The following is a 26,554-nucleotide window of genomic DNA, read 5'->3' as shown; positions in this document are numbered from 1 at the left end:
TGGGCTCTTCGCTTGTTCTGTAGCCATGAAGAAGACCACAATCGGCATCTTTCACATCAAACATAAAACGATGTCCAGAAAGAAATGAAGTACATGAATAACATCAGGTTCTTAAAATACCAGTGCAACCACTCAAAGACTAATTATATTCCATTGCCTATCTGTCATTCTGCATGATGTCAGCCTCAGAGATCATGACACCATTTCAGAACTCTTCACACCTTTAACGTCCTCAATCAACATCTTCCTGTTCAAGAAGGGGATTTTCTGTCAGTGGCAATTCTCAAGTCTGTTGTCCTTGGCAAAAATCAACTAGGGGGCCCTCCAACCAGCGTTCATCACCATTCCATTATGTCTGCTAGTGTCCCGACGTTTTCTCCTCTTCCTCTTTTTTTTTCCCTGTTTCTTTTTTCTCTCCTATAGACGGAGAATTCCTCTTCCTTTTTCTTAGGTGACTTTTTCTTGACTGACTTTGGTTTCACAGCAATAGTGCATGCAACGCTTAGCAGGGCAACAAGAGTGAGTGGTGTCAGATCGGGCCACTTAAGGGAGGTTTCCTACTGTCGTTGCAAAATATGTACATTTTGGTTCCACTGCTTTAGCTTAAGTTTGTGAGCCCACAGGGGCCCCCTACTGGTCTGGGGCCCCAAGCAGTTGTCTGGCTTGCCTGCAGCGCCTCTGCTTACAGTGCAAAATTCATTCAGTCATTCGTGTTAAATATTATCCTCTTGGTTGGTTTGAAACTGGTTTTCAGGTTATTCATTGAAAAGAGCTTGTTCTTTTTGTAATTAAATCCTTACACTTTTTGGTTAAAAATTCTGGTCTCTACTTTTTAATTCCTGGTTTATTATTAATTGTAGTTCCCTTCATCCCCTAGCAATCCGGGGAACGTAACAATGAGCCTTAACCCTCTAATATTGCAGATTTACTTTTTCAGTCTGCTGTCTGTAACTGTGGAGAGAAAACTTAAAGGAACAGTTGTAAAAGTGAACATTTTTACAGCCTTTCTGTATTTTTGTACAGAAATTCGCTGACATGAAAATCTATTAACAGACTCAAAGCCAAATAGAAGAAGTGACGTCAAACTAACCACAAAAAGTAGATTCAGCATCTCTTAAAAACCGCCCACAACTTTATGAACTCGTACAGATGTGAGGGTGAGAACAGAAGAGGACAGACTGAGAATCACGATGGACGAGTTCAAATGGATTCAAATTTCTTTCATCCTTGTGACGGTGCTTCAGCTGACAGGTAAGAAAACTATCACATACAAAATGAAAAAAAAATAAAGAATGTCTCCATCAGTACAGTTTAAAATACTATATAACTTGGGGTATGTAACTTATCGATGGGTCGTAAGTGTCAGGAGGAGGGGTCAAAGGACTTTTAATGACTTAATACATGAATTCATTTGCAGCAGGTTGTCGGTTATTTGGTTACATAAAAGATTTATATCTTCTCGCTGTACTTATGCTAATAATATACTTTTATTTTAGCAATTTGGTGTGAGAACTTCAGATAAGAGGAGGAATGTTAAAGCAGATGTTTGCTGACAAAACAAGAAAAAAGTGACGCATGTTTTTATAAGAAGTCACTATGAGGAAGTGACTTCACAAATTAGAGGAAGTATGAAACATTTCTCTTAAAGACACAGAAGATGAGGGACAATGGTAGAATTCAAAATGTATAAAAAAAAAGTTTCCTTCAATTTACAGGAAAGGATACATAAAGTGTATACATAAAAGCAGATGTGTTGATTTCATTTATGATTTTAATAATGAGAGATGCACCGATCAACTTTTTTTCAGATATACATGTACCAACAACGATATTGTTTTTTGGAACACAATTAATCGTGTTGCTGTTTGTATTCTGTGTCAGGCTACACAAAGCTGTACATTGTGCTGGCTTCACACACAAACAGGAAGCAGCAACAACTTGTAAGGTTTTCACATTACACATTGTAAACTGAAGTGTACTTTTTTTTATCATTAAGAAGGAGCTGTTCCATCTGGATAATGACATTGAAAGTCAGATTTGTATTTCTCTTAATATTTGAATCTTCTCTCTGATCTCTGCAGCAGGAACCGGACTGTCTCCCCTCCAAGACTATGTCATAGTTGGAGATGACGTCGCATTGGCTTGTGGAAACGTGATAGAAGATCAGAGTGACTGTGACAGTACTACATGGACTTACAGTGGACCAAGTAACGCAGCAGTAGAGCTGATTACACTCGGGCAGATTGCTGAAAACACTACGTTTGAATCAGACAGACTGAGTGTTACAGTGAACTGTTCTCTGGTTATAAAGAAGGTCACAAAGGAGGATGCTGGTTATTTTAGGTGTCAACAGTACAAATCAGACAGAAAAGTGAATCCAGATGCTCCGGTGTATCTGTCTGTTATTTCCAGTGAGTATTTACATTCAAAAGTTTTCAGCTAAAACTGTCTTTTCAAAAACAATCAATTGAGACATGACTAAATTAACCATTACTCTGTTGAAGTTTGGATTAAATTGCGTTGTTATTTCTCACAATATCTCCGTCCTCACCAGTGACTGAGCAGAGGAACGGAGATGAGGCGACATTAATCTGCTCTGTGTCGACGTCTAAAGAACACAGAGTGAAGTGGCTGTTTCAGGGTAAAAATGTGAAAGAACATCAGAATGCGAGGACATCATACTCTCCCTGCAATGCCTCTGTGACCTTTCCGATTCATCATTACATGTACAAATCAAGATATAGGTCACTGGAGTGCAAAGTGAGTGTCGGTCACAGAGGGTATCTGTTTTCCTTCAGACTTCAGGCGTCAGCTGAGAATCTAGGTGTGAATACGATGACTTTTTTAAATGTTTTTTTCAGATTAACCTCTTACAGATATTCTTTAAAGTTATAGTTAGACGCCGATATCTCAACAGTAACTTTTTACTGAACATTAGTTTCAGGTGTGTACGCAGGGACAAATCAAACAGAACCAACTACAACTGTACCAAAAGCGACTGACGCTGTAAGAGCAGGTAATGAAGCAGAAATTGTTTTGAAGCATTGTTGATTTCAGTTTCTGTCTTCATCTACACTTTCTCTACTGACGGACACTCTGTGTATCTGTTTTATGTTCTTTGTCTGGGTTGAGTTGCTTCATGTATAAATGCGTAAAGACGGTTTAAAATCAGTCTATTGATTTCTGATATTCAGAGAGACCGAAAAGTTTAAAGCAAACAAACCTTTTTAGAGGAAGAAATATGAAAAACATAATCAGTCCTTTGGTTTCTTAAAACAACACTGATTAAGGATTTGTTATTCAAAGTTCATACAGTGAAAAGGACTTATCTTTAAAATGTGTCGTGGAATAAAATACAAGTGATGCATGGTTTCCTTATATTTTATTTTGTGCTTCAAATGGCAGATTAATTTAATATTTTAATGTACAACCGATTTATTTTTCTCCTTAATAAAAATGTAATTTGTCTTCGTTCTCTTTGCAGCCCAGTGGAGGCTGATCGTTGTGTCTGTGGGTTTGTCAGCTCTCATAATAACTGTTGTGATGGTCAACGTATGGACAAGAACTAAAGGTGAGAACCTTCACAGATTAAAGTTTTTATGAACACACATATTCTCTGCTGAAGCTAAAGGGGAATCCGGCTCTTGTTTTTCAGGTAAACAAACACGTATGGATGAAAACGTGGTGAGTTCTTCTAATCAGTGTTTGTGACTTCAGGCCCCGTGTCCACCTGCCGTTTTTTTTTCCTGGGCAGAAAAGCGCTGGCTGTGCGTTCAGGGGCGCTTGCATGAAGCATTTGTGCGCTGAGAGGAAAAGCGCTGCACGTCCGTCCTGTCTCTATGACAACAGTCTGTTGACAACGGCCGCTTTTTACTGTGCGTTTAATAGTTGAGATTGTTTATTTCCCGATCAGACACGGAGTAAAGAGGATGTGAGTACAAGACACAATCAGTGTGTGGCAAAACTACGGGGAATATCATACATTTGGAAAAGAGCGCAGGTCACTTCAACTGCCTTTCTGAATAAGATTTTCAACTTGAGCGCTTAGAGAGAAAAAAACGCTGGGCACTGCACTTGTTCTCCAGGCGACCGCCTGCTACTGCAAACGCTCTCTACTCAAAATGATGGTGGCGCTCAGAAAGAAACCCTAGGTGGACACTGGTGTTTATAATGTAGTTACTTCTCAGCTGATTTTAGGATGCAGATAAAAAGGCCTTTACAGTAGTCGAGTCCTTGAGAGAATAGGTATGGGAATTGTAAAATACTCTTTTTCAGAGTGTTGGGTTGACTGTGTCGTGTTGTTTGTCGCAGGTGAATGGAAGCCATGAAGATGATGATGCTGTGAACTATGAAAACATCAGATCTCCTGCAGAGGAATGACACAATCTTCTGTCTCTGTCAGACTACACAGATCAACAACTCGAGTTTCTATGAGTTCTTGTAGTCTGAGGAAAACCTCCCTCCATCTGTGAACTTCTCTGTTGGATTGAAAATCTCAGTTTTTCATTAGAACAAGAATTTGTCTTAATACAAAGATTCAATCTAAATGACCAGAAAATACAAAGAAATGTAAAAATACAGGCTTCTCTCTGAAGATGAGGATGCAAATGACCGCCCTGTCAGACCTGAAATGAATGTAAATACATGTCACATATCTGATACAAGCTCTGTGACAGCACATATAATCTATACAATATTAGTGCTTTTTAAAAAACACATTAAATCCGTTTTTGTTTTTTTTTACTTTAAAGGAAGAAAAAAACTTGCAAATACTCATCTTAACCCAAAATTCTTGAATCTTCAACTTCCTCACTCCTGGTTTTTGTGTCCTTCATTTATCATGGACCTGAAGAAAGTATGAACTTTGGATTTTAAGTGCCCTAACATGAGACTCTTTTTACAAAAGCACATATGTAAACCATCTCTCTTCTTGCATAGAAAAGACTTTACACGCTCAACATTTTAACCACATTCGATGGGTAAAATAGCAAAGACATTTACAGAATCAGTCACTATAGACATGCAATTGTATACAACATGAGTGATGTGTTTAAGGTTGCTTTCCCCACAAACCACAACAGGAAACACCAATCGTCTCAATCCCTCAAGGTCCAAGTACCGTGCAGTGAGGTATCAGGCCTTACCCTGCATCCCCATGGCTGTGTAATGCACTCCCTGACCACCTGAGGGCAGTATCGCCTGTTGAAACTTTTAAACAGGACTTAAAACCTTCCTCGTTCCAAGTGCCTTCTTTCAATTTAGTGCCTCTTACCTGTTACAGTCTTGTTTTTACTCTGTAGCACTTGAGTTTGGTTTAAAATGTGAATTACAAATACGATGTGTCATTATTAATGTACAGATTGTGCTCAAAATGTGCAGAAGTATTCATGTTGAATTGAAGAATTGTGTCCATATCTGATTCAACATTGTTGACATGTGTTTAGAAGAAACTGATCTCATGATGTCATTTTGCTCTTGATTGTTTTGTAAGTTGTGTCTTGTTGTAAGTTAACCATGGCCCCACATTTGTGTTGTGCGTGACCCCTTTCAAATGAACTAATAAACTACATTTTTAAGTCCATGAGGGCTGGGCAACGTTTTGTAAATGATACATCAAGAAATGAAGAGCTTCTAGTATTGAATAAATTAAATCCAACTTCACAGTTCATCAGGATTATATCCAGTTCACCACACATGCAGGATTTCAGGAAGTATTTGAAAAAGTGGAATACTTACAGTAATTCATAGAAAACTTTGTTTTGGTCTCGTTTGAATATTTATTTAAAGTTTTACATTTGAAATAGGTTTCAATTAGATAAACTCTAGACAAAAATACAAATGTGCTGTTATGTCTCTTGGCAGAGTGGTAATCGGTAGAGCCAGCCGATAAAATCAACCGATATTAGCTTATCCAGTGACTATCTGTGTCGGCTAATTTTATCGCAAATATGAACCGATATTACAAGACTTTATCAACAGTCAAATAGCATTTAATTTGATGATAATTTGATTTGAATTTAGCATCCTAACCCAGAACATCCACCACATATGTGTGCATTGCGTGTCCGCTCTGGTTTGTTACCGCTTCATGCACCCTCCTCCATGAACTACCGGACAGCTGGAGTGCCGAGACAAAGGCATTCCCGCAGTAATTTTACAGATTCTATAGCAACAGCGCGAGATAATACAATATGTGTGGTATAAAACCATTAAAAACACTCAAACACACATGCAGTCATTGTTTTGAATCATTAAAACATAGTATTTTATTCTGAAAATAAATGGATGTTTTAATTTTTGTCTGACTTCCCATCCCGCTCGATCTTTTCTGTGGTAAATCGATGCGCCGTGCTCCGGCATCCGGCGAAAATAGAATCCTTGCATGTTACGCCGCTACACAAACCCACAGCTACATGCTATCCTAGCGCCTGACTAACTCAAAACACTCAAAACCAATTTCCGCCGGCTCCTCCACAGGTGCTGCTAATGAAGGTTACAGAGACAGAGCCACCACACCCCCCCCCACTCAGGTGTGTCATCAGTACTGACCCTGCTTCTCCTCCTACCAACCACGCCTAGCACTGAAGACACTGAAGTGAATCCTCCTAACGCATTATCATAACATTGCATATCTTCTACGGAAGGCTTCGCACTGCCAGAGCTGAGACGCAGCGCAGCGGAGCTAATGGAAGCACACACGTTGAATAAAGTGAAAACCAGCGTCGCTGCTGTAACGGAGTGGACACAAACAAACACGCTTCTGGTGGAATTTAGGCTTCACATGAGGTGCAAACCAGGGTTTGTTGTTGTTGTATGTGCAGAAAGTCCTGGTCTGCACATACATGTCCTCACAAAAGCTGATGTAACATGCCACAGTGTCAGTGAGATCACTGAGGTTTGTTGATGCAGCCTCAAAAACAGTCCAATCAGAGCAGTCAGAGCAGGCCTGTAACACCAGCTTTGACTCGTCTGTCCATCTGTGCTGGTTAATCAATTCAGTAAATCACATTGCACCACAACACGATGCAATGTTAAAAGTTCTGGTCATTCATGGATTTCTGTTTGATCACGTTGATCCTGGCACTAAAGTGAAGTTCAGAAAGTGCGCTGAGCTTTTTGTTGTGACCCCAAACTTTACTGGAGTTGATTGCGCGCCTCTTGGTCTTATGTCCTAATTAGGTGTTGAATGTCTGTCCCTGTGACCCTCGTGTGTTTCTGATGTTTATCTGGCCATTAGTGAAACCTTCAGAGCTCTGATGCTGTCGTCTTGTACCCACATTCTCAGAAAAACACTTCCTCTAAATCTTCAGAGAAACTGACTGCAACGATAAAATGAGGAACCAACAGATCTCAGGCCAATCAAGTATCATCCTGTCGTAGTTTTTCCCATCGTGGACATCAAGAGTTGAATTCTCTTGGGTGAGGAGTTTGACTTTTCAGCTGTCTGTTCACACATGCTGCCAAACATGACTATGAGTCCTGTTTACTAATAAACTCGTTGAAACTCACAATCATAGCACCCTTAACTTCCTCAGTGAACATCTTCCTGTTCAAGAAGGGGAAAGGTCTCACAGTGTGAACTTCAGACTGTTTATGAGCCTTAAAACACTCTAATATTGCAGATTAACAATTTCAGGTCGTCGTCTGTAACTGTGGAGAGAAAACTCATGAACATTTTTACAGCGTTTCTGTCTTTTTGGACAGAAATCCACTGACATGGAACGGACTCAAAGCCACATTGAGGAAGTGACATCACACTAACCACAAGAAGTAGAAGTAGCAACGCTAAAAAAACCCTTCAACTTTATGAACTCGTACAGATGTGAGGGTGAGAACAGAAGAGGACAGACTGAGAATCACGATGGACGAGTTCAAATGGATTCAAATTTCTTTCATCCTTGTGACGGTGCTTCAGCTGACAGGTAAGAAAACTATCACATACAAATATAAAATGTAAAAGAAATCTTCATCAGTATAATGTAAAATACTATATAACTTATGTAACTTATCGATGGGTCGTAAGTGTCAGGAGGAGGGGTCAAAGGAAATTTAATGACTTAATACATGAATTCATTTGCAGCAAGTTGTCGGTTATTTGGTTACATAAACATTTTATTTCTTCTCTTTTTGTCATCACTGCTGTATGGGTTGTAGTTTTTATTGTTGTCATTTTAACATCTATACCTTTCTTACTTCATAACACATCATTTGAAAGTAATTAAAGAAAGAGAAGAGTAAGTGAGACATGAGACACTTCTGAGAATCTCTAGAAAAACAAAAACTATACAGTATATATATTTTATCTACCGGTGTCAGTTCCAGCTACTTGGTGTCAGTGTGAACTTCCTATCAAATGTTAGAGCGGACATTTTCTGCCAGAAAAAGAAAAAAAGTGACGTATGTGTTTAAGAAGTCATTGAGGAAGTGACTCTTCCCAAATTAGTGGAAGTAGATGAACATGTCTCTGTAAGAAAGCTAAAGACGCAGAAGATGAGGGAATTCAAATTAATTTAAAATGTTTTGATTTCTGATAATGATGCTTCAATTTACAGTTAAGGATATATAAAACATGAACAGTTTTAACAGAAGAAGATGTATTTAAAGACTCTAAGTCTATTTGTTTTCTAACAGGGCAAACGTTGTGCTTCTTAAACAGAGCAAACTTCTTCCCCACATAAACCTCAAAATGTCTCCATGATGACATTGAAAGTCAGATTTGTATTTATCTTAATATTTGAATCTTCTCTCTTATCTCTGCAGCAGGAACCGGACTGTCTCCCACCTACTATGTCATAGTTGGAGATGACGTCGCATTGGCTTGTGGAAATGTGATAGAAGATCAGAGTGACTGTGACAGTACTACATGGACTTGGACCAGTAGATCAAGTAACGCAGCAGTAGAGCTGATTAGACTCGGCCAGATTACTGAAAACAGAGGATTTAAATTAAACAAACTGAGTCTGGGAGTGAACTGTTCTCTGGTTATAAAGAAGGTCACAAAGGAGGATATTGGTCTTTTTATCTGTCAACAGTACAAATCACACATAAAAGCGGCTCCAGATGCTTGGGTGTATCTGTCTGTTATTTCCAGTGAGTATTTACATTCAAAAGTTTTCAGCTAAAACTGTCTTTTCAAAAACAATCATTTGAAACATGACCAATGTCAACATTACTCTGTTGAAAGTTTGGATTAAATCTCATTGTTTTCCCTCACAATATCTCCATCCTCACCAGTGACTGAGCAGAAGAACAGAGATGAGGTGACATTAATCTGCTCTGTGTTGACGTTTGATGGGTGTAGACAAACAGTGAAGTGGCTGTTTCAGAATAAAGATGTTGAAGAACATAATCAAGGTGGGAGGACATCCTGCACTGCATCTTTGACCATTCCGAGTTATCTTGAAATCTACAAATCAAGATATAAGTCACTGGAGTGTAAAGTGAGTGTTGGTGATGGAGGGCAGCTGTTTCCCTTCAAACTTCAGCCCTCAGATGAGAATCCAGGTAAGATCTGTATTATGATAATTTCAGATAACTCTTATTGTAATGATTGAGCAATAAATGCTACAATTTGCGAATGTGAAAACTAAAATAAAATATTTCTTCTATAAAGATTAGAACTTTTAATCTTCATAATTTATATGTAAATGTTTATTAAGGTGTGTATATCTCTTCAGGTGAGATCCCTACAACAGCAACAATCAAATCAACAACACCAAATGAAAAGAGAAAAACAGCAACCGACACAACAGAAACTGGAGTAAATCAGTCTGCAACACCAAATGGTAATGGCTCAACTTCTTATGTTTGTCTTTGCTCTTTAAAACCAAATTAGGAAAAGGAACTTTACACAGAGTTTATTTTCCAATCTGTTCATCATTGCTTCCTTTGTGTGGATGATTTTGACATAACGATGGAGAAAACAAGTTAATTTATATAATAAATGGGGGCAAATTTTGATTGACATCTGCAGCCAAAATACTTAACTGTGTCTTCTCAGTCCTTCCAGTTTGGCAGTGGGTGTTGATCACCGTGGCTGTGTTGGTTGTAATTGCGCTTGTTGTAATTGTGCTTGTTGTAATTGTCGTGAAGATCATCAGAAGGAAGCGAACTGCAGGTGAGAGCACAGATGAAACTCTTAACAACAGGAATGTTTGAGAAAACTGTTTTTTGGAGAAATAGTTGACCCTCTTGTTGTGTTTTTCAGGGATAAAGTCGCAGAGGGATGACGGTGCTGTGAGTTCAAAAATGACATCTTTCTATATTTTGATTCTATGGCTGAGACATGAGCAGATACATTTAATTAACTTACATGCAATCTATCTAACTTTTGATGTAAGCTGAACTGATTGCATCTCTGGGCTGAAGTTGTAAATTTGGAAATGTTTTGCTGTCCCATCAAACTGACTTCTCCTGAAACCTGCAGAGATATAGCGCTATATATGTTGGTTATATTGGGCCTATCGACAACATGTGAATTAACTCCTTTACAGCCAGACTGACCTCAAACTCTGCCGAAACACATCAGAACATATTTAGATCACAGACTTATCCTCATTGCTCCTCGTGTTTGTTCATTGAAGTGATACTGCAATCAACAGCCTGAGCATCTTTTGTTTGTTCACTTCTTTTTGGCAGAAGTTTATTACAAACTTTACACCAGGACAAAAAATGCTTTATTTCCTTTTCATACTCAGATTTATTTAAGATTTAAGAAGATACATATTGGGGAGAGTGTGTCCACCAAAGTACTGAGAATGATCAGGTGGAAAATCCATGGCATGGTCATTTATTGAACAACTCTACAAAACCGCACTTTCAGCGCCTTATTTTCTTAACCTGCATTGTGCGGCGTGACTAAATCCTTCTGAAGAGCGGGAGAAAAAGTTACTCTTTTCCATTTCATATACTATGTCAATCGAACCCTGTGCTGTATACAGGAGGTTGGAGAAGTAAGCAGCTGCTAATAAGTGTATTTTTAGAAGCAGATATCGAAATGGCAACATATGTAGAGTAGAACCTTCACCTGAAAGTTGGCATTTCCTGTTGCTGATAGTGTGTGTGGTTTTCAGAGGGGGAGAGAGGTTAGAAAGGGAAGTTAGATTATCTTTGATGAAAGCAGAAGCGTGGAGCATCGGGTTTTCAAACCAGAAGTCTAAACAAACAAAAAACACCAAAAACTACTGCAGTTAAAAAAAAACATATTTCAGCTGTTTATTATGAAGAGATGAGTCAGAGTTGCTCCAAAAGTTACTGAGCTGTCATCTCTCTATGTGTCTTTGTGTAGACTGCTCCTGAAGATGGTGTTACCTACTCCTCCATCAAGATCAACGAGAAGAAAAAAGGTCAAGCCCAGGTATGCTGTCTATAACGTATCAATCAATCTTTATTTGTATAGCTCCAATTCATAACAAATGTAACCTCGAGACATTTTACAGAGAGAGCAGGTCTATACCGTACTATTTGTTATATTTTATTATTATATCATTGCAGTGTAATTTGCAAAGACCCAACATTAAAGCCAGGGTTGGTCATTTTCGGAAACTAGCATGATTTTGAAAGTTGCATTCCCTCAGTGCTCCGTCTGCACCCCCTCCCCTCTGCGCTCCCTCAAAAGCCACGCCCCCTCACTTACATGGACAAGCGCCATTGGTCCAGAAGTGGACCTCAGCTCATGCTTTGAGAGTGGGCTAGTGCACGCCATAGGTAGAGAGCGAGCAGGGAGACAGGGAGGCGTCTGATTGGTTCATCAGATTGGTACCTCGTGGCAGACATTGGTCAAAGTTTTTACAGGCTTAAAGCTGCTACAGATGACGGATTTTCTTTGTTCCTTTTTCAGAGAACCTGAGTTATTAATTTCTGTCAGGACCTAAAGACAATTTCAACCAAAATGTTAAAAAGTGGATCTGGAGGAAATGACCAACCCTGCCTTTAAACCATCATGAGCACAAAGCAACATTTAGCAAAGTAACAGTAGCAAGAAAAAAAAGAGGCAGAAACCTCGAGCAGGACCAGACTCATGCTGAAGAGCTGCCTGCTGAGACTGTGTTGTGTTTTAGAAGTGGGATAGAGGAAGATCCAGGAAGAAGGGTAGAGACAAACAGAGCAACAAAAACAGCAATGAATAAGACAGATGAATAGCTACAACGTCAGTAATGATGATGAAACAGTGAGTGTTTTGATTGTAGTTTATTTTATGTGATGTTTTTCTACTGGCAGGTCTGGAGGAAAAAAGATGCTGATGAAGGCGCTGAAGTGACCTACTCCACTTTGAAAGCTTCCTCAGTTGATCCCAGCATCCTCTAGGCTTCCTTAACTAGTTGTTGGCGCTGTACGTTAGCAGCAGATCCTTTGACTCCTGTAAGTCGTGAGATGTGGCCTCCATGAATTGGACTTCGTGGTCCAGCACGTCCCGAGGATGCTCGGTTGGATTGTAATCTGGGGAATTTGGAGGCCAAGTCAACCCCTTGAACTCGTTTTCGCCCCCCTGACAACCTTCTTCCGTTTCTCCAGGGTCCAGTTCTGATGCTCAAATGCCCATTGTAAGTATTTTTGGCGGTGGACGGTGTCTGAATGTCAAGGGCAACATGTTCCCTCGCTGCCTAATATATCCCACCCATTGACAGGTACCAATGTCATTCACTTCACCTGTCAGTGATCGTAAAGTTATGGCTGACTGATGTAAATAAGCGACAGCAAGTGTAAATAAATGTATTATAATATAGTGCATTTTGTTTTCTAAACAGGCTTTATTGACAAATATCTTTGTTTTCATTGTCATACTTCTTTGTTTTTAGTTTCAGATGACATTTGTTGGTGTTTATAATATATTTTTTTAACATATATTTCTTGACTCAATTACCTTTTTTTAATCCTGTTAACAAAGCATTCAAAGAAAGCTGATAGCAGAAGTGATGTGACATGATTTCATTGCACAGCTGAAAGAATGTATATGATGAAAGACTTCCTTTTAGAGAAGTTCCAGAGAAGAAGCTTATGCAACAAAGGATGACCTTCTTTGAAGAGGTGACAGCTTTCTGATCAAGCAACATGTATAGTGTGACTTTTAGAGTTTGCAAATAAAAGAAGAGACAGTGTGAAATTCAGATGGATAAAAAAAAAACATGCCTTCATAATACTTGTCTTGATCGATCTCTGGGAAGATCAAAATATGCAAAACTGAGTTATGGTCATTTGAATGTATTATGTCGTTTTAGTGCCACCCGTTGGTGAACTGCCATACGAGTTTACAGTCAAAACAAACTGTAGTGAGATGGGTTGTGTACCAATCCATGTAGATTATGCAGTGGAATAAGAAGTTTTCAAATTGTATGTTTAAGCAAAAATAAACAGAACCACTCAGTAAAAAATGCCTTGTAAGAAGTTTTTTTTTCTATAAAGAATTTAGGCACATAAATATGAAATGATGCACTGATGTGTTAGAATTGTGTTTTATCACTTCAATAAAAAAAATAAAAAAAGATGGCCACACTTGTATATAGATTTCAACACAAATAGGCTGATTATGACGTCATGTGTGGTCAAACATTCAAAATACTCCAAGGTCATACACATCTTTGACAGTCATCTTTCAAATACAACACCAGGAGAAATACTTACAAAGGAAACAATTCATGGGAAGCAATTATTTTATCCAGTTAATACAAAAAATCATGTTATAAAACATCAACGATAAATCCCCAAACCACCGAGCATTCACAGGTAAAGAGGATAAAATCACCTGTTTTGTTTATAATTTAAGATGTTCATAATGTTTATATGTTTTTTTCATTATATATAATATCATCCTATTGTTTCTGAAATGTCTATATGAAACAAAGCATAAAACTCCGAAGAAGAAAATTAAACCAGAGCTTTACTTTGAAGGGCAGTTTCTCGAACCGGAAGTGCCTGTCTATTGACCCAGAATCACTTGATCCGTCGGGGAGATGTTGGAAGGTTTGTGGATCTGGAGCTGAATTTGACTTCACATTGGATAAATAACGACGGATTTATTCTCGTACTGCCCTTTTACTCGACCTTAGGAGTGAATGAGAGCTGCTCGGTGAGTTTCAAAAAAGCTGAATTAACGGAGAGACAGTTGAACGGGATGTCAGCTAACATTAGCTTAGCTAGCGTTAGCTCCGGTGTCAAATGTCGCGATGCCAACAGCTGTGAACAACAACGATTTCATTTTACCTTTCATATTCTGCTGTAATAGTGTCTTTAATCTGCTGCTCGTACTGCGTTGCTTACACATGAATGCAATTTACATTTGAGTCGATGTTTGTGCTGCTACGTGCTGTTAGCCGCCGCTGCCGCTGGAGATCCTCACTCTGGGTTTGTTTACTTCTCCCTCAGATGTGACTCCCTCTGACCGCCGTCGACCATGAGTAACAGCCATCCTCTGCGTCCCCTGGCCTCCGTGTCGGAGATAGACCACATCCACCTGCTGTCGGAGCAGCTGGGAGCCCTGGTGCTCGGAGAGGAGTACAGTGACGTCACCTTCATCGTGGAGGGGAAACGCTTCCCCGCACACCGGGTCATCCTGGCTGCTCGCTGTCACTACTTCAGGTACAGGGTCAGATGGACTTGAGCTTGTGTAGCACTTCTGATGGCAGGGGTTGGTCTCATTCATACGCCGCTGACGAAGCAGTGGGAGCAATTCAGGGTTGCGGACATGCTGCTGCAGGGAGCTGGGAATCGAACCCTCGACTTTTCGGCTGTATTTCGTGTTTCAATGTCACCTGACTAACACAAAAGTCAAGTCGATTAAATACAAGCACCTGTGATATTTGTTAATGTCCTTTAGATGTTTTCTTAGTGTGTGTGTGTGAAGAAAAATGTTGTTGTCAGAAGTGGGATTTGAACCCACGCCTCCAGGGGAGACTGTGACCTAAGTAGGGCTTTTACAGCGCCTGTCACACCTTCACATTCACACCCTGGTGGCAGAGGCTGCTGTGTAGTGAGACCATCAGAAGTTACTAATCTCATTCATACACCTCTGACGAAGCAGCGGGAGCAACTCTACAATTCACTTATCAGACTCTTTTATCCAAAGCGACGTACATCAGAGAGTAAGAACAACACGAGCAAGGATCTAGAAAAAAAGGGAACAATGTCAGTAAGAGCAAACGATCAGCTTTGAGTCTGATTGGACACACAGGTGCTGACAGGAAGTGACCAGAGGCAAAGCACACCCAGCAATTCAGGGTTAAGTGTCTGGCCCAACGGCACATCGGACATGTTGCTGCAGGGAGCTGGGGATCGAACCCTCGAACCAACTGAGCCACAGCCGCCCCTAAATGTCTAAACACATGGTCCCTGTCACTTGAGTTACCACTCTCAGTCCTCTCAGTTAACCTCTGACCTCTGACCTGTAACACCAGGGTTGTCATGCTTCCACAACATGGATACGATACTAATTTAAAAACCAAGACAGAGACTAGTCAAGTCATATTTATTTATAAAGCACATTTAAAAACAGCTACAGCTGACCAAAGTGCTGTACAATCCATAAAAAAAGAAAAAACAACTTCAGATCACAACGTCCACAAGAGAAATATATATATGTATATAAATAAAGAATATATAAATAAAGCAACAAAGGAACCTGAAAGAAGGGCTAGAGCTGCACAATCATAGCCAATGAGATCACTGTTTTTAAAGGTCCCATATTCTTCTTTTTCTGGTTTTATATGCTCTTTAGTGTGTTTTCCAAACGCGGCTTCTCCTACGTCCTCCTGTTAGCTGTAGCATTAGCTGCATGTAACGCTCGGTTCTAGCCCCCCTCGATAAAAATTTGTCAGTGTGACGTCTTGTCAGTGTGAGATCACTGATCTAAGCCCATTGGCTCGTTGTGGCAAGCCCAGCAGCTCATGTTGCACGCCGGTTAACTTCTGTAGCACGCCCACGATATGCTGTAGTCTGCGGTAGCACAGTAGTGCTAAGGTGCTAATGTTTATGCTCCGCTCGGAGCCAAAGTGGCTGAGCGACTGACCAATTACGGCAGAGCCGACAGGCCGACCAATTGGATCAGACTTGGTACACGTGGGGACTCTGAACGTGGGCACTTCAGAGCCTTAGAGAGAGAGTCAGAAGCGAGCCAGTGCATGGAGCGACAGTTCATGAAAACAGACACTTTTTTAGAACTTTAGCTATTGTGAACATACTTTAGTAGGTACATTAAATATACGAACCCCAAAAAGGACATAATATGACCTCTTTAAACATGATTGGAAAAAGATAAAGTTCCGCACACTGTTCAGCTCCTAATGAGCAGTAATTTTATTTAATAAAATGTACAGAAAGCCCTGCAACTTTTCAAGGATGTTTTTACTTGACACTGCTACTTTTCTAAATGTTGCCAAGTGCTTTCCTCACGGTGGATTAATGTTGGGTTTAGGGCTGTCACGTTGAAGGACTTCCCCCTGTGGTGATTCAGGGTGGCTCGAGTATTAGTGCACGGATTTGCAGACGGCTTTTTAATTTTTTTTCCTTCCATGCAAAGCAACACAACTTCCCTTGCGACTCGATTATCACAACAGGTGAGCATCGTGTGGGGAGGCTTGTTTTTAGGATGCAGCAAAACCAATAGAGTAAAATCACATCGGCGAGAGAGAACTAAAGCTGTCGTCATGTACTCTGTAGCCAAATCCTGCTGTTCAGGTTTTTAAAAACCCAACTGTCTGGCGCTTTCTTTGTAGCCAAAAAGCTTAAGATGAGGCGATTCTGGTGATAACTGTTGCTGCGGTAACGATGCTTTGCTTCAGCAGAAGGCATTATCGGTTGTCAACAGCTCTGCCATTGCGTGAATGTTTGTGTCTGTCATATATAATCAAAATAATCTTGCAGGCCAGATACTTTTTACAAGATGAGACCCTCAAATTGGATGCGTTTTCCTCATTTCACACTGCTCTTTTAGGTGCTTAGTTTTACAAATTGCATCCTCTAAATCAACTGGTTCTCCTTTTTCATTTAGCCCGAAAGCAGAAATGTTGACAAAGTTGCATCCGGTTTATGCACCAGTACAGTTTCCAGATAAACATGACAACACACCGCTAAGGTGACTTCATGTGCGCTGCCTCCTTGCTCCACATTTGGTTTGTTAATATCGCTGTAATTCTTTATTTTTTTGCGGTTACCGCGACAGCCCTTATCTGTAAATGATATAACAAAGAGTAGAGTCTAGAGCTGCTTCTTTTGGAGAGAGTCTTGAGATAACAAGATTAGTGACTGACTTTTTATGTAGAGCCTGATAAATATGGATTTTCTTTAACTTAAGAAAATAAAGATTATTGATCTGGCAGCTGATAGGGAATGATTTAGATCTGTCTTTTTTACACAGTCTCTGGACATTTCTGCTGTTGTCATAATTTTTTTTCTTTATTTCTTGCGGCTTACTGTCCAAAGTTTAACCTTTTTGTGATCAGATAAATTCCCGTGGAGAACGTTTTGTCAAATGTCACAGCCACTGAAAAAGAATCCCACATCGTCCTCTGGCTCTTTAGGGCTCTGCTGTACGGTGGGATGAAGGAGTCCCAGCCCCAGGCGGAGGTGTCTCTCGAGGAGACGCGTGCCGAAGCCTTCTCCATGCTGCTCCACTACCTGTACACGGGCCGGGCCAGCCTCAGCTCCGCCCGGGAAGAGGTGCTGCTCGACTTCCTGGGGCTGGCTCACCGCTACGGCCTCCAGCCGCTGGAGGACTCCACCTCCGAGTTCCTCCGAACGATTCTTCACACCAACAACGTCTGCCTGGTTTTCGACGTGGCCAGCCTGTATTCTCTGAGCGCGCTCAGTGCAGCCTGCTGCGCCTACACGGACAGACATGCACCAGAAGTGTTGAACTCTGATGGCTTCCTCTTGCTGTCGAAGGTAAGAGGTTGAAGAAGGAGAACAAGATGTTGTGTGAGGAGTTCTCATCAGGACTGCATCCGGTGCTTTAATCTGTCCTAAGATCTCATGTTTACCTGCATGTAACCTAAAGTTTATGTACAGGGATCTCTAGAGGTGTGTTACTGATTTTTATAACAAATCATCAGACCAACAAGACACAGAAGTTTAGTTTTTAATTTGGGTTTGATTATTTGTTGCATCAGAATTCATTTAAATCCAGAGTTCAGCAGCAAGATTAAGTCAAGGACTAAATTTTATTTTCAAATTCAGATTTTCCTTCATTTTAAACCAGCTTTTAAGTTTTGAAAATAAATCTCTGATTATGCAAACCAGCCTACATGCTTTGTATTTTTTCGACTTGCATCCCTGTGTTTATAGACTGCACTGCTGACTGTGGTCAGACGGGACTCCTTCGCTGCCACTGAGAAGGAGATCTTCCAGGCCTTGAGTCGTTGGTGCCGGCAGCACGTGGATGGAGCCGACACTCAGGAAGTGATGGCGGCGGTGCGGCTTCCGCTCATGACTCTGACAGAAATGCTGAACGTGGTGCGACCGTCCGGCCTGCTGAGCCCCGACGACCTGCTGGACGCCATCAAGACCCGATCTGAGAGCCGCAACATGGACCTGAACTACCGGGGCATGCTCAGTGAGTGCTCTAACGTTTCTGTTTCTGATTACATGTATCTGTTTCTCCTTCAATGTTTTCATAATAACAATCTGGTGTTTCAGTCCCCGAGGAGAACATCGCGACAATGAAGTACGGAGCTCAGGTGGTAAAAGGAGAGCTGAAGTCGGCGCTGCTGGACGGAGACACCCAGAACTACGACCTGGACCACGGCTTCTCCAGACATCCCATCGAGGAGGACGGCCGAGCGGGGATCCAGGTCAAACTGGGCCAGTCGTCCATCATCAACCACGTCCGCCTGCTGCTGTGGGACAGAGACAGTCGGTGAGAAGACGCTTATATCATCCTGCACAAACAATACTAGTTTTTACATTTGTATTGGTTCCTACTTGTGCCTGACCAGTATGTTAATTTATTAAAAAACATTATTTATTTTAGAGGGGAGAGAAACACTGATAACTGAGAATTCAGCCAGTATAGGGAATTTTGATCAAGAATGTAAAAAGGCCTTGTGCTTTCAGATTGTTTACCAATATCACAAGGGATTGGTTTTGTTAGAATGTTATCATAAACTCTGTACAGACTTAATATGATAGTGATAAACCTTTCTGTGTATTTGTACTAATTTGAAATATATTTTTTTCATTATTTCAGGTCCTACTCGTACTACATCGAGGTGTCTATGGATGAGCTGGACTGGGTGCGAGTTGTGGATCATTCAAAGTATCTGTGCCGCTCCTGGCAGAATCTGTACTTCACACCACGAGTTTGCAAGTAAGTTAAACAGAACTGGTCCCAACAGAAGAACCTAGCTGGTATGGAAAACTTGGGGAAAAAAAGTAACACCTGTACTCACTTGTAGTTGTGCATCTTTTGGTGTTCTGTCAGCTTGTCAGGATGGAGAGGATGTTGGCACGATGTCGGTTGTTTAAAATGTTTTTTTTTGTTTTTGACTGTCAAAATTCAATTGCTTCACTGCAGAGGAAGAGTAAAGGGTGTGCAGTGACCAGTGTAAAAGTAACGAGAAAACAATGGTGACATAATGCGGCGTTGGTATACATTTATTGTTTTTTTCCCTCTACATTTATTTTAGTTTTTGCATCATCTTATCCACGCACAGACACAAACACAAGGAGTGCACCTCGCATTTTGAGAAGTTCCACTCAATATTCTGTTATTCATCAGAGTTCAGCTTTACATTATTAAAACAGAGACATGAGAAGCTTCAGTTTTGATTGGAGCAAAGCACATCGATGCATTTACAAGAGGGATGTACGGACAGTTGACCTTCTCTCTCTCTCTCTCTCTCTGATGTGATTCTACTCTCTTGGTTCTGCTGCATCCTATCGCTCCGCAGGAGTCGAGAGATTTTTTTTTTTTAAACTGGAGTTTTGAAATGTTGCAAGGAGCTGCCGAGGGCTCGGGCACAGTTTAACATTCGGTGCGCTCAGTGAGGTCCTCGTGCTCGTCTGCACTCTCTCTCCCCTGCTCTCTGTGTGCTTGAAACACTGAAGTTATCTGAGGGCAATTTACAGTACCAGTTATTCCAAAAAGGAATTTACCACTCAACTTTTGCAGCTTAGGATAACGGCCTCTCCCTGTACATTTCAGCATCATAAAGGCTCTGACCTTCAAATCAATCTTCTCCTGGTTCTTTAAATGTCGGATCGCAGCTGATTGATTGTCCTGATCATTTTGTGTCTCAGGTACGTTCGCATCGTAGGAACACACAACACGGTCAACAAGGTCTTCCACCTCGTGGCTTTTGAGTGCATGTTCACCCACCACTCGTTTACGCTGGAGAACGGACTTCTAGGTAAGACACAGAAAAGAAACAAAAATGATCTTATCTTAAATGTTTATTTTTAATCCTCTGATCTTATTGGTTGATATCATTCAGTTACAACACTTTCCTTTTATTTAACGAGTGCATATCGTGTCGACTCTGCTCTATAATCCTATATCTACGCTCTGCAGTGCCCAGTGAAAACGTGGCGACCATCGCAGCGTGTGCCAGCGTCATCGAGGGCGTGAGTCGCAGCAGAAACGCCTTGCTCAACGGCGACACGCGCAACTACGACTGGGACTCGGGCTACACGTGTCACCAGCTGGGCTCGGGGGCGATCGTCATCCAGCTGGCTCAGCCCTACTCCATCAGTTCTCTGAGGTACATCCAGAACACAAATGACAAATCTCAACAACTTCAGGAGTTTTTTTGCTTTTTGTTTTTACGAGTAGATTTAGCAACAGCTTAGTGCTGATGTGGCAGTTTTATCTACCGCGTTTAATAAGAGTATTTTATTCATTTTGATCGACCAGCTGGAGTTGGAAATGATACTCACAAAAATGACAACTGAACAAATTGTCACAGGAGCATTTCTAAGCCTTTTTTTAAACACGGTATATCACAATTCAAACTAATTTCATAATGATTTAAGAATTTATAAATACTGTGAAATCCAGAATATAATAAGATGCAGTCTGATTTCTGTGCAGCTGTGTCGCTCATCTGTTTTCGCTTTCTCTCCTACTAGCTACAGTACGGTAGTTTAGCTCTCAGCCTACGGGGGAAGTTGTGAAGTACAGACCCTCGTCTCTCAAATCTTGCTGCCCCCTCTACTGGTCACTCCTTGACCTTCATTGAGGAGTCTTATAATACTATTTACTGTCAGTATAAATGCACCATTATGAGCTCACGACGGAGAAAAGATGGTAAAACGTGGTGCCACCAGCCTCGTTAGCGTCGCTATGTTTCACAGCACAATTTACAATACACAATGAATGGCAGTGAATGTTCCTGTGCCTCATGTCACGTGCTGTGTGTGATGGTGAGGGCTGCACTCTGACACACCGGTGTAGGACGCAGCCAACTTTCTAGAAGGAAAAAAAGGTGTCAAATGTGGGTTTTATTGAGCGGCTTTTATAGTGGATAAAGTGGTCTGTTTGTTATAGCTGTGGTTCTTTAGGCTTAAGCTCTTTTCACTTTGTTTGAAAGCTTGTAGGCTGGAAGTAAAATCCTGATCTGAAGACATCTTTGTGAAAAACTGGTTTAACCGTGTCGATTATCTCTCCGCTTCCTGCCCGCTCAGGCTCTTGCTGTGGGACTGCGACGAGCGCTCCTACAGCTATTACATCGAAACCTCCACCAACCAGCAGCAGTGGACGAAGGTGGTCGACCGCACCAGGGTGGCGTGCAGGTAAGGCTCCTTTTTTTTCAAGATTCAAAGATTCAACATGAACTTTATTTTTCCAACTATGTGAGAAATCATCTCGTGCCTCTTAACTCGCGCTGCAACCAAAGAAAAAAGAAAACATTCAACATCTTTCATATTAAACATAAAACAATGAAGAACGTCTAAAAAAAAAAAATAACTTCAGGTTCTTTAAATACCAGTGCATGAGAAATCATAGTCCAGTGCATATCATGGGGTTTGATCCCCAGCTCCTGCAGCAACATGTCTTCTATGTCGATGTTTGCTCAGAGGACGCCAGAATAACTCTGACGCTTTAAGAGAACAGAAAAACACCAAATGTAGAAAAATGAGGAAGAAAGCCACAACTGTTATTATGGAAGAAAAAAAAAGAGTTTCGATGAGAAATGTTCCATGATGTGTTTAACGTCTTTTTTTTTCTCCTCACAGGTCGTGGCAGACGTTGAAGTTTGATAAGCAGCCCGCGTCTTTCATCCGCATCGTTGGGACTCACAACACAGCTAACGAGGTGAGGTATCTGTTCAGTGCTTTGTCAAGGTGAAGTGCTGTGCATTTCCTATTTATACTACTTAATGCCCTTGCAGGTGCTTAATAGGTGATGCAAATGAAGCCTGTGAGGGGTTCAGGACTTCATCTCTAGGGGGGCATCTGGATTAGTTCTTAGAAGGCGTATTCAGACTGACGTTTTAAGTTGCAATATTTCCGTCCCTGTGACGTTTGGCCTTCAATATGAATGTTGCAGAAGCCTTGTAGTGACCAATTTTAACAAACCCGATATTGTTTGGAAAAGTCACTTGAGGGATGAATGTGGAAGCTTTGGGACGCGTGCTTAGCTCGAAGAAATTAACGCAGTCCATTGATGACGTGATTTGGATATTTCAATCCATTTATTTTAAACACTTCTTATCAAATAAAGGAAAATATGACGAACCACTGTCTATAAATAAAACAAACAAATCTGCATTGGATGCGTTAAGGCTGACACGGTCAAAAAACTATATGCCTCCAAACACACCTGAATCCAATTACCTGGAACCTTGGCTTTATGCACAGCATAAGTCAAGACTCCACCTAGTGTTCAGTGTCGGAATTATACTCAAATACAAATTCACAGTGTTCTGTTAAGTTTCTTGCAGGGATCAAATAAAACAAGCATTTTGGCTCCTACAAGCGTAATAGGACAAGGTGATCCCCCCTGTACAGTCTTCCTAGGTAGTAAAGCCTTAAAGAACCTTAAAGAACTGCTCACCCCCACAAACCCACACAAGACGCCTCAGATCTACCACCACAAACTGCCTCCAAACCCCCCAGGACTAAGCTTTGCTCTATGGGGGGACAGAGCTTTCTCCTCTGCTGCCCCACGCCTGTGGAACTCTCTTCCTCGCAAATCTGAGGGCCCCACAGACGGTGGATTCCTCTTTAAAAGAGCCTTCTCCTAAAGACCTTTTCCCTTAAACATCTGCTCTTAGGACTTGTTTTATGCTTAGCTTCTTAACTCTGATTTGACCTTTGACTGTTGCTGTTGTTTTTATGGTTTTATTGAAATTGTAGCACTTCGAGATTTCTGTTTAAATGTAAGGTATGTTATAAGAGGGACAGGGTTAAGCTAGCAGAGGAGAGCAGCTCTGTGTGTGTGTGGATGTTCAACTCTGTGTGTATGTGGAGCTCACACTGTGCAACGCTGCAGAATCGATATGAAAAGTCTTAAGGTGTAACGACGGCGCTCTGTTGATGAACTGCACTATGAAAAAGAACCAGTGTTTGACTCTTCTCTCTCTCTTCAGGTGTTTCACTGCGTTCACTTCGAGTGCCCGGCCCAGCTGGAAACGGAGGTCAACGAAGGCAGCCCGGGCCTGGACTCCTCCGACGCCGGGTCCACCACCCAGCAGCCACGACCCCAACGACCTTCACGCACACACAGCCTGCTGCCCTCCCAGCCCTCGTCGTCCTCCTCGTCGTCCTCACAGTCCCATCATTAAGAGCCTCCCCCCCCCCTGCTCCCTCTTATTGGAAGGTGATGAGAGGAAGGGAGACCTCAGAATGCCATTTTTTTTGCACAGCCTTCATCATCCAGAATGCACTGCTGCAACGCTGCTAAAGGCGTCTCATTGTCATAACTCATGGTCCGTCTGTCAGAAGTGCAACATTAGAGACTGGGTGTATCTGTAGCAGCATTTAGGGCTCCAGTCTTCCCAGTTTTGAGACAGAAAGTTAGCTATTACATCCACTGGCTTGTACTCTTTTGTGAAGGTACTTTTTAGCTACTCAGACTCCGAGGTTTTCTCCTTAAACGTGAAATCTTTACTCGTCCAAAGATGAGGCTCACACTGAACTGTGGTTATACTGTACCACCCAATCGCAGTAAGAACAGGGCGGGGAGGGAGGGAGGGAGGGAGGGGGGGTTGCTACCCGAATTTTACAAGTTAACATTTCCAAAGGAGGTGGATTTTATCCTGAATCGAGCTATTTTTTTAAAGAAACTGTCTAAAAGAAAACCGACTCTACTCACTTTTCGTACCATCGAGCTAACAGGGTAGCGGTCGAGTATTTTTCAAAGTTTGGAAATTGAATCGTTCAAATGTTGCCAAAGCTGTGGAGCTAATGCATTTCTGTGGCGTTTGTATGCAACTTGCACTTAATCCTGTTATGCGTTTGCATATTAAGTAAAAGCCGTTGGGGGAAACTCGCTGACGGGCTCTCGCACCAGAAAAAAAAAAAACCAAAATAACCGGTCGTCTTTTTCACAGCTGAAATTCATACCTCAAGAAAAAGCTACTTTCAAAACTAAACTCTCTGTGAGTGAATTAGGTGTCTTAATTTAGCTTTTTTAAAGCGCTGGCATAGCCTAGCAGAGGAGTGATTTGGGAATTGAATTAGGTTGTGGAGAGAGAAGAAAAAAAAATGAAGGCTGAGGGGGCTCGGACCAAATTCTGTCTGCACTCTGGGCTGCAGGGAAGTAAGTTTATATACAGTTTATACAACATGAGCAGCTGCTATTGGCACTTTAACTCGAGTACTCAGAAATAAAGGTTGCAGCTTGGGTCTCCTTGCCTGATGTTCAGTACTGAAGTGCTGGATTTGGTAACTTTTCTGTTTTGTTTGTGAAGTGAACTGCAACACCTCGCTCTTTCTTTGTTTCTGCTGTGTTTTTTTTTTTGTTTGTTTTTTGGAGGTTTGTTTTTAAATTAAGCTATCAGTGCTGTGGTTCCTGTGTGTTTCCTTTGTGTGTCCTGATGTTGCACTTTTGAGTTGTCTTGAAAATCTCCTTTATTTCAAACCTTTTGATTTCATGTTAGAGAACCCTGAAATACCCCGTCACCCTACAACGAGCCGCCAGACGACTCTGTAAGCCTTCTTTTGACATACCATCTACATTTGATGACATTAGATTAGCTGGATAGTTTGATAAAGTCTTCCTTAGTAACTAAGCAGAGAATTGACATAGGGCTTTAGTCAGGTTACGTCGTGATGTAGAGAACGCACTCCCCATCCCCCCCCCCCCTCCCTCCATGTCCCTTTATAAATGTGTAAAGTTTGACTTAATATATATATTAGTTTGGATCATCGATGTGTGATTGCATTTCACTGCCTCTTGTTCAATACATTGCCTGTCAAAAATGTGATGATGGAAAACGACCGACATTGTTGATTAATGTTCATTGCTGTGAGGGGTCACACCCGTTCTGCTTGCCTGAATCGCTGCTGTTCAAACACAGCGGAGGTCTTTGATACAAGCAATACAGTGATGTGTATCTTCTCTTTTGTCTGGAGAGCTTCTGTTACTGACCAAACAGTGGGGATTGATCAGTCAACATCCATCAGGAGACTGACACTGATGCCCTCAGAGGATTTTAGACGTTGTTGATGCCTTCAGGATTTATTATAAAATATTTAAAAAATCTGATTTTAAAGTTTTGATAGAATTCAGTCTTGTTTCTTCTCAGAAAGTCAAAGTAAAAAAACTCAGAAGCATCGAGGTGACAGCAGGCTAAACTCTTTTAAAACATAGAAAATAGCTTTATTTATTTTCATTTAAGGTTTATTTTTGGGCTTTCTATTCCTCTATCTTAGAGATAGGACAGTTGCGGGAGACAGAAAATTGGGGAGTGGGGAATGACATGCGGGAAAGGGGGCCAAAGGCTGGATTGGAACCTGGCTGCCCGCTTTGAGGAGTACAGCCTCTGTACATGATGCGTGCACTAACCACTAGTCTACCGACGCCCCTAAAACAGGTTTTATTTTTAAAGGAGCACTATGTAGATTGTTGTGTTTTTAAAAGGTGCTATATAAATAAAGTTATTATTATTATTTGGTGGTGAAATTTGAAAGTTCTAGAAGTGAAACAATTCTATGCCATATTTTAAAGGATAAAATTGGTCCCTGTAACACTGTTTGGAGCTAAAAAAAAAAAGCTAACAGGAGAGTTACACTTTCACTGCTGCAGGCCCCCCACCGTGACTTCTTGTGTGTCATTTTATCTTCAAATATTGTTCCAGGCACTGAATTTTCCTCTGAGGACAGTTTGTGTATAGAGTTTTATAGAGTTATGGACATATACGACAGAATCTGTACACTTCTCCAAAACTCCAGAGTGCACCTTTAAAAATGAATCAGCATTGTATGGAAATGGAAATGGTCAGACTTCAGCTGTATGGCTTTAATCTCTGGTTTGTTCACTGATCAAAGACTGATTCATAACCCAACATGTAAGGGGAAACCATTTGATTAATTATGCCTCATCTGTACATTTGATCGACTGCACATTTCTTGAGCAGTGCTGAATCCTCCAATCAAACAAGAACATAAAAAAATGTCTTTAAGA

General features: G+C 41.1%; 3 protein-coding genes and 1 long non-coding RNA gene across 6 annotated transcripts; all 4 read left to right on the top strand.

The window, feature by feature from the left end:
- The first annotated feature begins 1,135 nt into the window (after positions 1-1,135).
- Positions 1,136-5,579, top strand: LOC132984643 (uncharacterized). 2 transcript variants are annotated; one of them, XM_061051510.1, is made up of 7 exons: positions 1,136-1,251; positions 2,082-2,411; positions 2,555-2,824; positions 2,939-3,016; positions 3,485-3,571; positions 3,656-3,684; positions 4,312-5,579. In XM_061051510.1, exons 1-7 carry the CDS (start codon positions 1,191-1,193, stop codon positions 4,378-4,380), a joined length of 924 nt encoding a protein of 307 aa, XP_060907493.1. In that variant the 5' UTR covers positions 1,136-1,190; the 3' UTR covers positions 4,381-5,579. The 2 variants fall into 2 exon arrangements, with proteins under 2 accessions (XP_060907493.1, XP_060907494.1); XM_061051511.1 differs by lacking the exon at positions 4,312-5,579 and adding an exon at positions 3,778-4,084 and having other exon boundaries at positions 3,656-3,724.
- A 2,196-nt stretch (positions 5,580-7,775) lies between these two features.
- On the top strand, positions 7,776-9,931 carry LOC132984645 (uncharacterized). The gene is made up of 3 exons (XM_061051513.1): positions 7,776-7,922; positions 8,761-9,090; positions 9,235-9,931. Exons 1-3 carry the CDS (start codon positions 7,862-7,864, stop codon positions 9,552-9,554), a joined length of 711 nt encoding a protein of 236 aa, XP_060907496.1. The 5' UTR covers positions 7,776-7,861; the 3' UTR covers positions 9,555-9,931.
- A 311-nt stretch (positions 9,932-10,242) lies between these two features.
- On the top strand, positions 10,243-12,845 carry LOC132984646 (uncharacterized). Its single transcript, XR_009674988.1, has 2 exons — positions 10,243-11,356; positions 12,220-12,845. It is a non-coding gene; the product is annotated as an uncharacterized LOC132984646 (long non-coding RNA).
- Positions 12,846-13,928: 1,083 nt separating this feature from the next.
- On the top strand, positions 13,929-25,647 carry btbd9 (BTB (POZ) domain containing 9). 2 transcript variants are annotated; one of them, XM_061051509.1, is made up of 11 exons: positions 13,929-14,065; positions 14,362-14,574; positions 17,511-17,874; positions 18,274-18,541; positions 18,625-18,844; positions 19,175-19,294; positions 20,227-20,336; positions 20,498-20,687; positions 21,610-21,717; positions 22,162-22,240; positions 23,517-25,647. In XM_061051509.1, the coding sequence occupies exons 2-11, from the start codon at positions 14,390-14,392 to the stop codon at positions 23,709-23,711; spliced, it is 1,839 nt and encodes a 612-aa protein (XP_060907492.1). In that variant the 5' UTR covers positions 13,929-14,065; positions 14,362-14,389; the 3' UTR covers positions 23,712-25,647. The 2 variants fall into 2 exon arrangements, with proteins under 2 accessions (XP_060907492.1, XP_060907491.1); XM_061051508.1 differs by having other exon boundaries at positions 14,018-14,069.
- Positions 25,648-26,554: the final 907 nt, after the last annotated feature.

Source organism: Labrus mixtus, chromosome 12 (genome assembly GCF_963584025.1).
Source record: "Labrus mixtus chromosome 12, fLabMix1.1, whole genome shotgun sequence".
Classification (NCBI taxonomy): Eukaryota; Metazoa; Chordata; class Actinopteri; order Labriformes; family Labridae; genus Labrus; species Labrus mixtus.
The sequence above is the reverse complement of the archived record's forward strand: the minus strand, read 5'-3'. Positions and strand labels throughout refer to the sequence as shown.

What these genes read in the sequence shown, in the direction of transcription:
- LOC132984643 (XM_061051510.1), top strand. Translation starts at nt 1,191, where the DNA reads ATGGACGAGTTCAAATGGATTCAAATTTCTTTCATCCTTGTGACGGTG. An exon ending in GACGGTGCTTCAGCTGACAG is followed by an intron (nt 1,252 to 2,081) that starts GTAAGAAAACTA and finishes TGATCTCTGCAG; the next exon opens with CAGGAACCGGACTGTCTCCC. An exon ending in GGCGTCAGCTGAGAATCTAG is followed by an intron (nt 2,825 to 2,938) that starts GTGTGAATACGA and finishes ACTGAACATTAG; the next exon opens with TTTCAGGTGTGTACGCAGGG.
- LOC132984645 (XM_061051513.1), top strand. Translation starts at nt 7,862, where the DNA reads ATGGACGAGTTCAAATGGATTCAAATTTCTTTCATCCTTGTGACGGTG. An exon ending in GACGGTGCTTCAGCTGACAG is followed by an intron (nt 7,923 to 8,760) that starts GTAAGAAAACTA and finishes TTATCTCTGCAG; the next exon opens with CAGGAACCGGACTGTCTCCC. An exon ending in GTATCTGTCTGTTATTTCCA is followed by an intron (nt 9,091 to 9,234) that starts GTGAGTATTTAC and finishes CATCCTCACCAG; the next exon opens with TGACTGAGCAGAAGAACAGA.
- btbd9 (XM_061051509.1), top strand. Translation starts at nt 14,390, where the DNA reads ATGAGTAACAGCCATCCTCTGCGTCCCCTGGCCTCCGTGTCGGAGATA. An exon ending in TTCACACCACGAGTTTGCAA is followed by an intron (nt 19,295 to 20,226) that starts GTAAGTTAAACA and finishes TTTGTGTCTCAG; the next exon opens with GTACGTTCGCATCGTAGGAA. An exon ending in CGCACCAGGGTGGCGTGCAG is followed by an intron (nt 21,718 to 22,161) that starts GTAAGGCTCCTT and finishes TTCTCCTCACAG; the next exon opens with GTCGTGGCAGACGTTGAAGT.